The 15694-nt window shown below is 51.4% G+C and overlaps 2 protein-coding genes across 2 annotated transcripts in view; both read left to right on the plus strand.

Moving 5' to 3' along the window:
- The first annotated feature begins 233 nt into the window (after positions 1–233).
- On the plus strand, positions 234–6174 carry LOC137626926 (serine-aspartate repeat-containing protein I-like). The gene is made up of 11 exons (XM_068357911.1): positions 234–324; positions 919–1029; positions 1060–1575; positions 1807–1995; positions 2646–2792; positions 3024–3212; positions 3276–3548; positions 4157–4345; positions 4754–5017; positions 5417–5731; positions 5879–6174. Exons 1-11 carry the CDS (start codon positions 234–236, stop codon positions 6172–6174), a joined length of 2580 nt encoding a protein of 859 aa, XP_068214012.1.
- Positions 6175–6244: 70 nt separating this feature from the next.
- The window catches only part of LOC137626928 (pneumococcal serine-rich repeat protein-like), a 10259-nt gene continuing 809 nt past the window's right edge, over positions 6245–15694 (plus strand). Inside the window, exons 1-21 of the mRNA XM_068357912.1 lie at positions 6245–6249; positions 6299–6690; positions 6726–6905; positions 7053–7325; positions 7383–7766; positions 7809–8291; positions 8322–8795; positions 8826–9089; positions 9153–9467; positions 9573–9929; positions 9996–10391; positions 10539–10804; positions 11350–11650; positions 11723–12322; positions 12470–12616; positions 12764–12994; positions 13355–13834; positions 13982–14254; positions 14663–14926; positions 15167–15304; positions 15410–15694. The exon at positions 15410–15694 is cut by the window's right edge and continues 366 nt beyond it. Of these exons, the coding sequence (XP_068214013.1) occupies positions 6245–6249; positions 6299–6690; positions 6726–6905; positions 7053–7325; positions 7383–7766; positions 7809–8291; positions 8322–8795; positions 8826–9089; positions 9153–9467; positions 9573–9929; positions 9996–10391; positions 10539–10804; positions 11350–11650; positions 11723–12322; positions 12470–12616; positions 12764–12994; positions 13355–13834; positions 13982–14254; positions 14663–14926; positions 15167–15304; positions 15410–15694 (6508 nt within the window). The remainder of the gene's footprint in view (positions 6250–6298; positions 6691–6725; positions 6906–7052; positions 7326–7382; positions 7767–7808; positions 8292–8321; positions 8796–8825; positions 9090–9152; positions 9468–9572; positions 9930–9995; positions 10392–10538; positions 10805–11349; positions 11651–11722; positions 12323–12469; positions 12617–12763; positions 12995–13354; positions 13835–13981; positions 14255–14662; positions 14927–15166; positions 15305–15409) is intronic.

A 15694-nucleotide genomic window follows, 5' to 3' on the forward strand; every position in this document is an offset into this window, starting at 1 on the left:
ATATCCTACTAACGAAAAATCACATCAACTAATCAAAATGTTTAATAAAACCCTTTTTTCATATTTAAAAGAAAAACCAAAGACAGTAAACACCATTCGGAGAAAATATAACAAGATCGAAAGGGACATACTTTGATTCCAGCCGCTTTCAAAATGTAAACAAGAGAGTGTTCAAAAAAGTGTTTTTGTGAGGATGTCTTGGGCAAGATCAGGACGAGGCTTCATTAGCAAATATGACATGGAGAAACATCACCTTCTGCTACGGCAGAAGGAACTATGCTATATCAACATACTCAGGCAACAGACACTCTTCATGTCGAAAGAGTCTGTTTTCTAAAAAGGAGGTTTGATGGGTTAGAAGTTTGAAGGGACACCATGACATATGATTTTACATATTAGATATTTAAATATTGATCCAATAATATCATCATTTTATATCTAATGCTACTTTATATACTTTCTCTTTTTATATATATATATATATATATATATATATATATATATATATATATATATATATATATATATATATATATATATATATGTTACCCTCAGTGTTAATAATTGCCTAATGTGTACATTAGGCAGCGGAAATTGCCTAATGTGTACTTTAAGCAAACAGTTTGCCTAATATTTATATTGTGCAAAATGCGTGCCTAATCTGCACATGAAGCATGACTTTCAGATTAGGCAACCCTATTTTGCCTGAATTGAATAGAGTGTTACACTGTCTTGTGTATGGGGCGGAGCGTGTGTGGGGAGTGCGTAGACTGTGTGAATGCGTGGACTGTGTGAATGCGTGGACTGTGTGAGTGCGTGGGAGTGTTTGTCGTGGAGTGAAGTGTGGTTGTGGTGTGTGGAGTGAAGTGTGGTTGTAGTTCGAGGTGTGATGTGAAGGCTTGGTGCCTCATTGGGCAGTGACAGGAGCAACAGCAGAAGTAAAAAGTGACGAAGATGCACTGACAGGAGCAACAGCAGAGGTGGAGAGTGACGAGGATGCAGTGACAGGATCGACAGCAGAGGTGGAGAGTGACGAAGATGCAGTGACAGGAGCGACAGCAGAGGTGGAGAGTGACGGAAATGCAGTGACAGGAGCAACAGCAGAGGTGGAGAGTGACGAAGATGCAGTGGCAGGAGCGACAGAAGAGGTGGAGAGTGACGAATATGCAGTGGCAGGAGCGACAGAAGAGGTGGAGAGTGACGAAGATGCAGTGACAGGAGCAACAGCAGAGGTGGAGAGTGACGGAAAAGCAGTGACAGGAGCAACAGCAGAAGTGGAGAGTGACGAAGATGCAGTGACAAAAGCAACAGCAGAAGTAAAGGGTGACGACGATGCATTTACAGGAGCAACAGCAGAGGTGGAGAGTGACGAGGATGCAGTGGCAGGAGCAACAGCAGAGGTGGAGAGTGACGAAGATGCAGTGGCAGGAGCGACAGAAGAGGTGGAGAGTGACGAAGATGCAGTGACAGGAGCAACAGCAGAGGTGGAGAGTGACGGAAATGCAGTAACAGGAGCGACAGCAGAGGTGGAGAGTGATGAAAATGCAGTGACAGGAGCAACAGCAGAAGTAAAGGGTGACAAAGATGCATTGACAGGAGCAACAGCAGAGGTGGAGAGTGACGAGGATGCAGTGACAGGAGCGACAGCAGAGGTGGAGAGTGACAAAGATGCAGTGACAGGAGCAACAGCAGAGGTGGAGAGCGACGGAAATGCAGTGACAGGAGCAACAGCAGAAGTGGAGAGTGACGAAGATGCAGTGACAAAAGCAACAGCAGAAGTAAAGGGTGACGAAGATGCATTGACAGGAGCAACAGCAGAGGTGGAGAGTGACGAGGATGCAATGACAGGAGCAACAGCAGAGGTGGAGAGTGACGAAGATGAAGTGTCAGAAGCAACAGCAGAGGTGGCGAGTGATGAAAATGCAGTGAAAGGAGCAACAGCAGAAGTAAAGGGTGACGAAGATGCAGTGACAGGAGCAACAGCAGAGGTGGAGAGTGACGAGGATGCAGTGACAGGAGTGAGAGCAGAGGTGGAGAGTGACGAAGATGCAGTGACAGGAGCAACATCAGAGGTGGAGAGTGACGAAGATGCAGTTACAGGAGCAAAATCAGCGGTGGAGAGTGACGAAGATGCAGTGACAGGAGCAACATCAGAGGTGGAGAGTGACGAAGATGCAGTGAGAGGAGCGACAGCAGAGGTGGAGAGTGACGAAGATGCAGTGGCAGGAGCGACAGCAGAGGTGGAGAGTGACGAAGATGAAGTGACAGAAGCAACAGCAGAGGTGGCGAGTGATGAAAATGCAGTGAAAGGAGCAACAGCAGAAGTAAAGGGTGACGAAGATGCATTGACAGGAGCAACAGCAGAGGTGGAGAGAACGAGGATGCAGTGACAGGAGCGACAGCAGAAGTGGAGAGTGACGAGGATGCAGTGACAGGAGCAACAGCAGAGGTGGAGAGTGACGAAGATGCAGTAGCAGGAGCAACAGCAGAGGTGGAGAGTGACGAAGATGCAGTGACAAGAGCAACAGCAGAAGTAAAGAGTGACGAAGATGCATTGACAGGAGCAACAGCACAGGTGGAGAGTGACGAGGATGCAGTGACAGGAGTGACAACAGAGGTGGAGAGTGACGAAGATGCAGTGACAGGAGCAACAGCAGAGGTGGAGAGTGACGGAAATGCAGTGACAGGAGCAACAGCAGAGGTGGAGAGTGACGGAAATGCAGTAACAGGAGCGACAGCAGAGGTGGAGAGTGATGATAATGCAGTGACAGGAGCAACAGCAGAAGTAAAGGGTGACAAAGATGCATTGACAGGAGCAACAGCAGAGGTGGAGAGTGACGAGGATGCAGTGACAGGAGCGACAGCAGAGGTGGAGAGTGACGAAGATGCAGTGACAGGAGCAACAGCAGAGGTGGAGAGCGACGGAAATGCAGTGACAGGAGCAACAGCAGAAGTGGAGAGTGACGAAGATGCAGTGACAAAAGCAACAGCAGAAGTAAAGGGTGACGAAGATGCATTGACAGGAGCAACAGCAGAGGTGGAGAGTGACGAGGATGCAATGACAGGAGCAACAGCAGAAGTGGAGAGTGACGAAGATGAAGTGTCAGAAGCAACAGCAGAGGTGGCGAGTGATGAAAATGCAGTGAAAGGAGCAACAGCAGAAGTAAAGGGTGACGAAGATGCAGTGACAGGAGCAACAGCAGAGGTGGAGAGTGACGAGGATGCAGTGACAGGAGCGAGAGCAGAGGTGGAGAGTGACGAAGATGCAGTGACAGGAGCAACATCAGAGGTGGAGAGTGACGAAGATGCAGTTACAGGAGCAAAATCAGAGGTGGAGAGTGACGAAGATGCAGTGACAGGAGCAACATCAGAGGTGGAGAGTGACGAAGATGCAGTGAGAGGAGCGACAGGAGAGGTGGAGAGTGACGAAGATGCAGTGGCAGGAGCGAGAGCGGAGGTGGAGAGTGACGAAGATGAAGTGACAGAAGCAACAGCAGAGGTGGCGAGTGATGAAAATGCAGTGAAAGGAGCAACAGCAGAAGTAAAGGGTGACGAAGATGCATTGACAGGAGCAACAGCAGAGGTGGAGAGAACGAGGATGCAGTGACAGGAGCGACAGCAGAAGTGGAGAGTGACGAGGATGCAGTGACAGGAGCAACAGCAGAGGTGGAGAGTGACGAAGATGCAGTAGCAGGAGCAACAGCAGAGGTGGAGAGTGACGAAGATGCAGTGACAGGAGCGACGGCAGAGGTGGAGAGTGACGAAGATGCAGTTACTGAAGCAACAGCAGAGGTGGCGAGTGATGAAAATGCAGTGACAGGAGCAACAGCAGAAGTAAATAGTGACGAAGATGCATTGACAGGAGCAACAGCACAGGTGGAGAGTGACGAGGATGCAGTGACAGGAGTGACAGCAGAGGTGGAGAGTGACGAAGATGCAGTAACAGGAGCAACAGCAGAGGTGGAGAGTGACGGAAATGCAGTGACAGGAGCAACAGCAGTAGAGGAGAACAACGAATATGCAGTGACAAAAGCAACAGCAGAAGTAAAGGGTGACGAAGATGCATTGACAGGAGCAACAGCAGAGGTGGAGAGTGACGAGGATACAGTGACAGGAGCGACAGCAGAGGTGGAGAGTGACGAAGATGCAGTGACAGGAACAACAGCAGAGGTGGTGAGTGACGAAGATGCAGTGACAGGAGCGAAAGCAGCGGTGGAGAGTGACGAAGATGCAGTGACAGAAGCAACAGCAGAGGTGGAGAGTGACGAAGATGCAGTGACAGGAGTGACAGCAGAGTTGGAGAGTGACGAAGATGCAGTGGCAGGAGCAACAGCAGAGGTGGAGAGTGACGAAGATGCAGTTACAGAAGCAACAGCAGAGGTGGCGAGTGATGAAAATGCAGTGACAGGAGCAACAGCAGAAGTAAAGAGTGACGAAGATGCATTGACAGGAGCAACAGCACAGGTGGAGAGTGACGAGGATGCAGTGACAGGAGTGACAGCAGAGGTGGAGAGTGACGAAGATGCAGTGACAGGAGCAACAGCAGAGGTGGAGAGTGATGGAAATGCAGTGACAGGAGCAACAGCAGTAGAGGAGAACAACGAATATGCAGTGACAAAAGCAACAGCAGAAGTAAAGGGTGACGAAGATGCATTGACAGGAGCAACAGCAGAGGTGGAGAGTGACGAGGATGCAGTGACAGGAGCGACAGCAGAGGTGGAGAGTGACGAAGATGCAGTGACATGAGCAACAGCAGAGGTGGTGAGTGACGAAGATGCAGTGACAGGAGCGAAAGCAGCGGTGGAGAGTGACGAAGATGCAGTGACAGAAGCAACAGCAGAGGTGGAGAGTGACGAAGATGCAGTGACAGGAGTGACAGCAGAGTTGGAGAGTGACGAAGATGCAGTGACAGAAGCAACAGCAGAAGTAAAGTGTGACGAAGATGCACTGACAGGAGCAACAGCAGAAGTGGAGAGTGACGAGGATGCAGTGACAGGAGCGACAGCAGAGGTGGAGAGTAACGAAGATGCAGTGACAGGAGCAACAGCAGAGGGGGAGAGTGATGAAGATGCAGTGGCAGGAGCAACAGCAGAGATGGAGAGTGACGAAGATGCAGTGGCAGGAGCAACAGCAGAGGTGGAGAGTGACGAAGATGCAGTGACAGGAGCGACAGCAGAGGTGGAGAGTGATGAAGATGCAGTGGCAGGAGCAACAGCAGAGGTGGAGAGTGACGAAGATGCAGTGACAGAAGCATCAGCAGAAGTAAAGGGTGACGAAGATGCACTGACAGGAGCAACAGCAGAAGTGGAGAGTGACGAGGATGCAGTGACAGGAGCGACAGCAGAGGTGGAGAGTAACGAAGATGCATTGACAGGAGCAACAGCAGAGGGGGAGAGTGACGAAGATGCAGTGGCAGGAGCAACAGCAGAGGTGGAGAGTGACGAAGATGCAGTGGCAGGAGCAACAGCAGAGGTGGAGAGTGATGTAGATGCAGTGACAGAAGCAACAGCAGAGGTGGAGAGTGACGAAGATGCAGTGGCAGGAGCAACAGCAGAGGTGGAGAGTGACGAAGATGCAGTGGCAAAAGCAACAGCAGAGGTGGCGAGTGACGAAAATGCAGTGACAAGAGCAACAGCAGAAGTAAAGTGTGACGAAGATGCACTGACAGGAGCAACAGCAGAAGTGGAGAGTGACGCGGATGCAGTGACAGGAGCGACAGCAGAGGTGGAGAGTAACGAAGATGCAGTGACAGGAGCAACAGCAGAGGGGGAGAGTGACGAAGATGCAGTGGCAGGAGCAACAGCAGAGGTGGAGAGTGACGAAGATGCAGTAGCAAGAGCAACAGCAGAGGTGGAGAGTGACGAAGATGCAGTGACAGAAGCAACAGCAGAGGTGGAGAGTGACGAAGATGCAGTGGCAGGAGCGACAGCAGAGGTGGAGAGTGACAAAGATGCAGTGGCAGGAGCGACAGCAGAGGTGGAGAGTGACGAAGATGAAGTGGCAGAAGCAACAGCAGAGGTGGCGAGTGATGAAAATGCAGTGACAAGAGCAACAGCAGAAGTAAAGGGTGACGAAGATGCATTGACAGGAGCAACAGCAGAGGTGGAGAGTGACGAGGATGCAGTTACAGAAGCAACAGCAGAGGTGGCGAGTGATGAAAATGCAGTGACATGAGCAACAGCAGAAGTAAAGGGTGACGAAGATGCACTGACAGGAGCAACAGCAGAAGTGGAGAGTGACAAGGATGCAGTGACAGGAGCGACAGCAGAGGTGGAGAGTAACGAAGATGCAGTGACAGGAGCAACAGCAGAGGGGAGAGGGACGGAAATGCAGTGCCAGGAGTAACAGCAGAAGTGGAGAGTGACGAAGATGCAGTGACAAAAGCAACAGCAGAGGTGGAGAGTGACGAAGATGCAGTGACAGGAGTGACAGCAGAAGTGGAGAGTGACGAAAATGCAGTGACAGAAGCAACAGCAGAGGTGGCGAGTGATGAAAATGCAGTGACAAGAGCAACAGCAGAAATAAAGGGTGACGAAGATGCATTGACAGGAGCAACAGCACAGGTGGAGAGTGACGAGGATGCAGTTACAGAAGCAACAGCAGAGGTGGCGAGTGATGAGAATGCAGTGACAGGAGCAACAGCAGAAGTGGAGGGTGACGAAGATGCATTGACAGGAGCAACAGCAGAGTGTAGCGTGACGAAGATGCAGTCTCAGGATCGACAGCAGAGGTGGAGAGTGACGAAGATGCAGTGACAGGAGCAACAGCAGAAGTGGAGAGTGACGAAGATGCAGTAACAAAAGCAACAGCAGAAGTAAAGGGTGACGACGATGCCTTTACAGGAGAAACAGCAGAGGTGGAGAGTGACGAAGATGCAGTGGCAGGAGCAACAGCAGAGGTGGAGAGTGACGAAGATGCAGTGACAGGAGTGACAGCAGAGGTGGAGAGTGACGAAAATGCAGTGACAGAAGCAACAGCAGAGGTGGCGAGTGATGAAAATGCAGTGACAGGAGCAACAGCAGAAGTGGAGGGTGACAAAGATGCATTGACAGGAGCAACAGCAGAGGTGGAGAGTGACGAAGATGCAGTCACAGGATCGACAGCAGAGGTGGAAAGTGACGAAGATGCAGTGACAGGTGCGACAGCAGAGGTGGAGAGTGACGGAAATGCAGTGACAGGAGCAACAGCAGAAGTGGAGAGTGACGAAGATGCAGTGACAAAAGCAACAGCAGAAGTAAAGGGTGACGACGATGTCTTTACAGGAGCAACAGCAGAGGTGGAGAGTGACGAAGATGCAGTGGTAGGAGCAACAGCAGAGGTGGAGAGTTACGAAGATGCAGTGACAGGAGTGACAGCAGAGGTGGAGAGTGACGAAAATGCAGTGACAGAAGCAACAGCAGAGGTGGAGAGTGACGAAGATGCAGTGACAGAAGCAACAGCAGAGGTGGCGAGTGAAGAAAATGCAATGAGAGGAGTAACAGCAGAAGTAAAGGGTGACGAAGATGCATTGACAGGAGCAACAGCAGAGGTGGAGAGTGGCGAAGATGCAGTGACAGGAGTGACAGCAGAGGTTCAGAGTGACGAAGATGCAGTAACAGGAGCAACAGCAGAGGTGGAGAGTGACGGAAATGCAGTGAAAGGAGCAACAGCAGAAATGGAGATTGACGAAGATGAAGTGACAAAAGCAACAGCAGAAGTAAAGGGTGACGAAGATGCATTGACAGGAGCAACAGCAGAGGTGGAGAGTGACGAGGATGCAGTGACAGGTGCGACAGCAGAGGTGGAGAGTGACGGAAATGCAGTGACAGGAGCAACAGCAGAAGTGGAGAGTGACGAAGATGCAGTAACAAAAGCAACAGCAGAAGTAAAGGGTGACGACGATGCCTTTACAGGAGCAACAGCAGAGTTGGAGAGTGACGAAGATGCAGTGGCAGGAGCAACAGCAGAGGTGGAGAGTGACGAAGATGCAGTGACAGGAGTGACAGCAGAGGTGGAGAGTGACAAAAATGCAGTGACAGAAGCAACAGCAGAGGTGGCGAGTGATGAAAATGCAGTGACAGGAGCAACAGCAGAAGTGGAGGGTGACGAAGATGCATTGACAGGAGCAACAGCAGAGGTGGAGAGTGACGAAGATGCAGTCACAGGATCGACAGCAGAGGTGGAAAGTGACGAAGATGCAGTGACAGGTGCGACAGCAGAGGTGGAGAGTGACGGAAATGCAGTGACAGGAGCAACAGCAGAAGTGGAGAGTGACGAAGATGCAGTAACAAAAGCAACGGCAGAAGTAAAGGGTGACGACGATGCCTTTACATGAGCAACAGCAGAGGTGGAAAGTGACGAAGATGCAGTGGTAGGAGCAACAGCAAAGGTGGAGAGTGACAAAGATGCAGTGACAGGAGTGACAGCAGAGGTGGAGAGTGACGAAAATGCAGTGACAGAAGCAACAGCAGAGGTGGAGAGTGACGAAGATGCAGTGACAGAAGCAACAGCAGAGGTGGCGAGTGATGAAAATGCAATGACAGGAGTAACAGCAGAAGTAAAGGGTGACGAATATGCATTGACAGGAGCAACAGCAGAGGTGGAGAGTGGCGAGGATGCAGTGACAGGAGTGACAGCAGAGGTTCAGAGTGACGAAGATGCAGTGACAGGAGCAACAGCAGAGGTGGAGAGTGACGGAAATGCAGTGAAAGGAGCAACAGCAGAAATGGAGATTGACGAAGATGCAGTGACAAAAGCAACAACAGAAGTAAAGGGTGACGAAGATGCATTGACAGGAGCAACAGCAGAGGTGGAGAGTGACGAAGATGCAGTGACAGGAGCGACAGCAGAGGTGGAGAGTGACGAAGATGCATTGAGAGGAGCAACAGCAGAGGTGGAGAGTGACGAAGATGCAGTGAAAGGAGCGACAGCAGAGGTGGAGATTGACGAAGTTGCAGTGACAGGAGCGACAGCACAGGTGGAGAGTGATGAAGATGCAGTGACAGAAGCAACAGCAGAGGTGGCGAGTGATGAAAATGCAGTGAAAGGAGCAACAGCAGAAGTAAAGGGTGACGAAGATGCAGTGACAGGAGCAACAGCAGAGGTGGAGAGTGACGAGGATGCAGTGACAGGAGCAACAGCAGAGGTGGAGAGTGACGAGGATGCAGTGACAGGAGCGACAGCAGAAGTGGAGAGTGACGAAGATGCAGTGACAGGAGCAACAGCAGAGGTGGAGAGTTACGAAGATGCAGTGGCAGGAGCAACAGCAGAGGTGGAGAGTGACGAAGATGCAGTGGCAGGAGCAACAGCAGAGGTGGAGAGTAACGAAGATGCAGTTACAGAAGCAACAGCAGAGGTGGCGAGTGATGAAAATGCAGTGACAGGAGCAACAGCAGAAGTAAAGGGTGACGAAGATGCATTGACAGGAGCAACAGCACAGGAGGAGATTGACGAGGATGCAGTGACAGGAGCGACAGCAGAGGTGGAGAGTGACGAAGATGCAGTGACAGGAGCAACAGCAGAGGTGGAGAGTGACGGAAATGCAGTGACAGGAGCAACAGCAGAAGTTAAGGGTGACGAAGATGCATTGACAGGAGCAACAGCAGAGGTGGAGAGTGACGAGGATGCAGTGACAGGAGTGACAGCAGAGGTAGAGAGTGACGAAGATGCAGTGACAGGAGCAACAGCAGAGGTGGTGAGTGACGAAGATGCAGTGTCAAGAGCGAAAGCATCGGTGGAGAGTGACGAAGATGCAGTGACAGAAGCAACAGCAGAGGTGGCGAGTGACGAAAATGCAGTGACAGGAGCAACAGCAGAAGTGGAGAGTGACAAAGATGCAGTGACAAAAGCAACAGCAGAGGTGGAGAGTGACGAAGATGCAGTGACAAGAGCGACAGCAGAGGTAGAGAGTGACGAAGATGCAGTGACAGAAGCAACAGCAGAGGTGGCGAGTGATGAAAATGCAGTGACAGGAGCAACAGCAGAAGTGGAGAGTGACGAAGATGCAGTGACCAAAGCAACAGCAGAGGTGGAGAGTGACGAAGATGCAGTGACAGGAGTGACAGCAGAGGTGGAGTGTGACGAAGATGCAGTGGCAGAAGCAAAAGCAGAGTTGGAGAGTGACGAAGATGCAGTGACAGAAGCAACAGCAGAGGTGGCGAGTGATGAAAATGCAGTGACAGGAGCAACAGCAGAAGTAAAGGATGACGAAGATGCACTGACAAGAGCAACAGCAGAGGTGGAGAGTGACGAGGATGCAGTGACAGGAGCGACAGCAGAGGTGGAGAGTAATGAAGATGCAGTGACAGGAGCAACAGCAGAGGTGGAGAGTGACGTAAATGCAGTGCCTGGAGCAACAACAGAAGTGGAGAGTGACGAAGATGCAGTGACAGAAGCAACAGCAGAGGTGGAGAGTGACGAAGATGCAGTGACAGGAGTGACAGCAGAGGTGGAGAGTGACGAAAATGCAGTGACAGAAGCAACAGCAGAGGTGGCGAGTGATGAAAATGCAGTGACAGGAGCAACAGCAGAAGTGGGGGGTGACGAAGATGCATTGACAGGAGCAACAGCAGAGGTGGAGAGTGACGAAGATGCAGTCACAGGATCGACAGCAGAGGTGGAGAGTGATGAAGATGCAGTGACAGGTGCGACAGCAGAGGTGGAGAGTGACGGAAATACAGTGACAGGAGCAACAGCAGAAGTGGAGAGTGACGAAGATGCAGTGACAAAAGCAAGAGCAGAAGTAAAGGGTGACGACGATGCCTTTACAGGAGCAACAGCAGAGGTGGAGAGTGACGAAGATGCAGGGGCAGGAGCAACAGCAGAGGTGGAGAGTGACGGAAATGCAGTGACAGGAGCGACAGCAGAGGTGGAGAGTGACGAAGATGCAGTAACAGAAGCAACAGCAGAGGTGGCGAGTGATGAAAATGCAATGACAGGAGCAACAGCAGAAGTAAAGGGTGACGAAGATGCATTGACAGGAGCAACAGCATAGGTGGAGAATGGCGAGGATGCAGTGACAGGAGTGACAGCAGAGGTTGAGAGTGACGAAGATGCAGTGACAGGAGCAACAGCAGAGGTGGAGAGTGACGGAAATGCAGTGACAGGAGCAACAGCAGAAGTGGAGAGTGACGAAGATGCAGTGACAAAAGCAACAGCAGAAGTAAAGGGTGACGAAGATGCATTGACAGGAGCAACAGCAGAGGTGGAGAGTGACGAGGATGCAGTGACAGGAGCGACAGCAGAGGTGGAGAGTGACGAAGATGCATTGACAGGAGCAACAGCAGAGGTGGAGAGTGACGAAGATGCAGTGAAAGGAGCGACAGCAGAGGTGGAGAGTGACGAAGATGCAGTGACAGGAGCGATGCACAGGTGGAGAGTGATGAAGATGCAGTGACAGAAGCAACAGCAGAGGTGGCGAGTGATGAAAATGCATTGAAAGGAGCAACAGCAGAAGTAAAGGGTGACGAAGATGCAGTGACAGGAGCAACAGTAGAGGTGGAGAATGACGAGGATGCAGTGACAGGAGCAACAGCAGAGGTGGAGAGTGACGAAGATGCAGTGACAGGAGCAACAGCAGAGGTGGAGAGTGACAAAGATGCAGTGGCAGGAGCAAAAGCAGAGGTGGAGAGTGACGAAGATGCAGTGACAAAGGCAACAGCAGAAGTAAAGGGTGACGAAGATGCATTGACAGGAACAACAGCAGAGGTGGAGAGTGACGAGGATGCAGTGACAGGAGCGACAGCAGAGGTGGAGAGTGACGAAGATGCAGTGACAGGAGCAACAGCAGAGGTGGAAAGTGACGAAGATGCAGTGGCAAGAGCAACAGCAGATGTTGAGAGTGACGAAGATGCAGTGACAGGAGTGACAGCAGAGGTGGAGAGTGACGAAGTTGCAGTTACAGAAGCAACAGCAGAGGTGGTGAGTGATGAAAATGCAGTGACAGGAGCAACAGCAGAAGTAAAGGGTGACGAAGATGCATTGACAGGAGCAACAGCACAGGTGGAGAGAAACGAGGATGCAGTGACAGAAGCGACAGCAGAGGTGGAGAGTGACGAAGATGCAGTGACAGGAGCAACAGCAGAGGTGGAGAGTGACGGAAATGCAGTGACAGGAGCAACAGCAGAATTGGAGAGCGACGAATATGCAGTGACAAAAGCAACATCAGAAGTAAAGGGTGATGAAGATGCAGTAACAGGAGCAACAGCAGAGGTGGAGAGTGACGAGGATGCAGTGACAGGAGCGAGAGCAGAGGTGGAGAGTGACGAAGATCCAGTGACAAAAGCAACAGCAGAAGTAAAGGGTGACGAAGATGCATTGACAGGAGCAACAGCAGAGGTGGAGAGTGACGAGGATGCAGTGACAGGAGCGACAGCAGAGGTGGAGAGTGACGAAGATGCATTGACAGGAGCAACAGCAGAGGTGGAGAGTGACGAAGATGCAGTGAAAGGAGCGACAGCAGAGGTGGAGAGTGACGAAGTTGCAGTGACAGGAGCGACAGCACAGGTGGAGAGTGATGAAGATGCAGTGACAGAAGCAACAGCAGAGGTGGCGAGTGATGAAAATGCAGTGAAAGGAGCAACAGCAGAAGTAAAGGGTGACGAAGATGCAGTGACAGGAGCAACAGCAGAGGTGGAGAGTGACGAGGATGCAGTGACAGGAGCAACAGCAGAGGTGGAGAGTGACGAGGATGCAGTGACAGGAGCGACAGCAGAAGTGGAGAGTGACGAAAATGCAGTGACAGGAGCAACAGCAGAGGTGGAGAGTGACGAAGATGCAGTGGCAGGAGCAACAGCAGAGGTGGAGAGTGACGAAGATGCAGTGACAGGAGCGACAGCAGAGGTGGAGAGTAACGAAGATGCAGTTACAGAAGCAACAGCAGAGGTGGCGAGTGATGAAAATGCAGTGACAGGAGCAACAGCAGAAGTAGAGGGTGACGAAGATGCATTGACAGGAGCAACAGCACAGGAGGAGAGTGACGAGGATGCAGTGACAGGAGCGACAGCAGAGGTGGAGAGTGACGAAGATGCAGTGACAGGAGCAACAGCAGAGGTGGAGAGTGACGGAAATGCAGTGACAGGAGCAACAGCAGAAGTTAAGGGTGACGAAGATGCATTGACAGGAGCAACAGCAGAGGTGGAGAGTGACGAGGATGCAGTGACAGGAGCGACAGCAGAGGTAGAGAGTGACGAAGATGCAGTGACAGGAGCAACAGCAGAGGTGGTGAGTGACGAAGATGCAGTGACAAGAGCGAAAACAGCGGTGGAGAGTGACGAAGATGCAGTGACAGAAGCAACAGCAGAGGTGGCGAGTGATGAAAATGCAGTGACAGGAGCAACAGCAGAAGTGGAGAGTGACGAAGATGCAGTGACAAAAGCAACAGCAGAGGTGGAGAGTGACGAAGATGCAGTGACAAGAGCGACAGCAGAGGTAGAGAGTGACGAAGATGCAGTGACAGAAGCAACAGCAGAGGTGGCGAGTGATGAAAATGCAGTGACAGGAGTGACAGCAGAGGTGGAGTGTGACGAAGATGCAGTGGCAGGAGCAACAGCAGAGGTGGAGAGTGACGAAGATGCAGTGACAGAAGCAACAGCAGAGGTGGCGAGTGATGAAAATGCAGTGACAGGAGCAACAGCAGAAGTAAAGGATGACGAAGATGCACTGACAAGAGCAACAGCAGAGGTGGGGAGTGACGAGGATGCAGTGACAGGAGCGACAGCAGAGGTGGAGAGTAATGAAGATGCAGTGACAGGAGCAACAGCAGAGGTGGAGAGTGACGTAAATGTAGTGCCTGGAGCAACAACAGAAGTGGAGAGTGACGAAGATGCAGTGACAAAACCAACAGCAGAGGTGGAGAGTGACGAAGATGCAGTGACAGGAGTGACAGCAGAGGTGGAGAGTGACGAAAATGCACTGACAGAAGCAACAGCAGAGGTGGCGATTGATGAAAATGCAGTGACAGGAGCAACAGCAGAAGTGGGGGGTGACGAAGATGCATTGACAGGAGCAACAGCAGAGGTGGAGAGTGACGAAGATGCAGTCACAGGATCGACAGCAGAGGTGGAGAGTGATGAAGATGCAGTGACAGGTGCGACAGCAGAGGTGGAGAGTGACGGAAATGCAGTGACAGGAGCAACAGCAGAAGTGGAGAGTGACGAAGATGCAGTGACAAAAGCAACAGCAGAAGTAAAGGGTGACGACGATGCCTTTACAGGAGCAACAGCAGAGGTGGAGAGTGACGAAGATGCAGGGGCAGGAGCAACAGCAGAGGTGGAGAGTGACGGAAATGCAGTGACAGGAGCGACAGCAGAGGTGGAGAGTGACGAAGATGCAGTAACAGAAGCAACAGCAGAGGTGGGGAGTGATGAAAATGCAATGACAGGAGCAACAGCAGAAGTAAAGGGTGACAAAGATGCATTGACAGGAGCAACAGCATAGGTGGAGAGTGGCGAGGATGCAGTGACAGGAGTGACAGCAGAGGTTGAGAGTGACGAAGATGCAGTGACAGGAGCAACAGCAGAGGTGGAGAGTGACGGAAAAGCAGTGACAGGAGCAACAGCAGAAGTGGAGAGTGACGAAGATGCAGTGACAAAAGCAACAGCAGAAGTAAAGGGTGACGAAGATGCATTGACAGGAGCAACAGCAGAGGTGGAGAGTGACGAGGATTCAGTGAAATGAGCGACAGCAGAGGTGGAGAGTGACGAAGATGCATTGACAGGAGCAACAGCAGAGGTGGAGAGTGACGAAGATGCAGTGAAAGGAGCGACAGCAGAGGTGGAGAGGGACGAAGATGCAGTGACAGGAGCGACAGCACAGGTGGAGAGTGATGAATATGCAGTGACAGAAGCAACAGCAGAGGTGGCGAGTGATGAAAATGCAGTGAAAGGAGCAACAGCAGAAGTAAAGGGTGACGAAGATGCAGTGACAGGAGCAACAGTAGAGGTGGAGAGTGACGAGGATGCAGTGACAGGAGCAACAGCAGAGGTGGAGAGTGACGAAGATGCAGTGACAGCAGCAACAGCAGAGGTGGAGAGTGACAAAGATGCAGTGGCAGGAGCAACAGCAGAGGTGGAGAGTGACGAAGATGCAGTGACAAAAGCAACAGCAGAAGTAAAGGGTGACGAAGATGCATTGACAGGAACAACAGCAGAGGTGGAGAGTGACGAGGATGCAGTGACAGGAGCGACAGCAGAGGTGGAGAGTGACGAAGATGCAGTGACAGGAGCAACAGCAGAGGTGGAAAGTGACGAAGATGCAGTGGCAAGAGCAACAGCAGATGTTGAGAGTGACGAAGATGCAGTGACAGGAGTGACAGCAGAGGTGGAGAGTGACGAAGATGCAGTTACAGAAGCAACAGCAGAGGTGGTGAGTGATGAAAATGCAGTGACAGGAGCAACAGCAGAAGTAAAGGGTGACGAAGATGCATTGACAGGAGCAACAGCACAGGTGGAGAGTGACGAGGATGCAGTGACAGAAGCGACAGCAGAGGTGGAGAGTGACGAAGATGCAGTGACAGGAGCAACAGCAGAGGTGGAGAGTGACGGAAATGCAGTGACAGGAGCAACAGCAGAATTGGAGAGCGAAGAATATGCAGTGACAAAAGCAACATCAGAAGTAAAGGGTGACGAAGATGCAGTAACAGGAGCAACAGCAGAGGTGGAGATTGACGAGGATTCAGTGACAGGAGCGAGAGCAGAGGTGGAGAGTGACGAAGATG

The sequence above is a fragment of the Palaemon carinicauda genome, chromosome 34 (assembly GCF_036898095.1).
Source record: "Palaemon carinicauda isolate YSFRI2023 chromosome 34, ASM3689809v2, whole genome shotgun sequence".
NCBI lineage: Eukaryota > Metazoa > Arthropoda > Malacostraca > Decapoda > Palaemonidae > Palaemon > Palaemon carinicauda.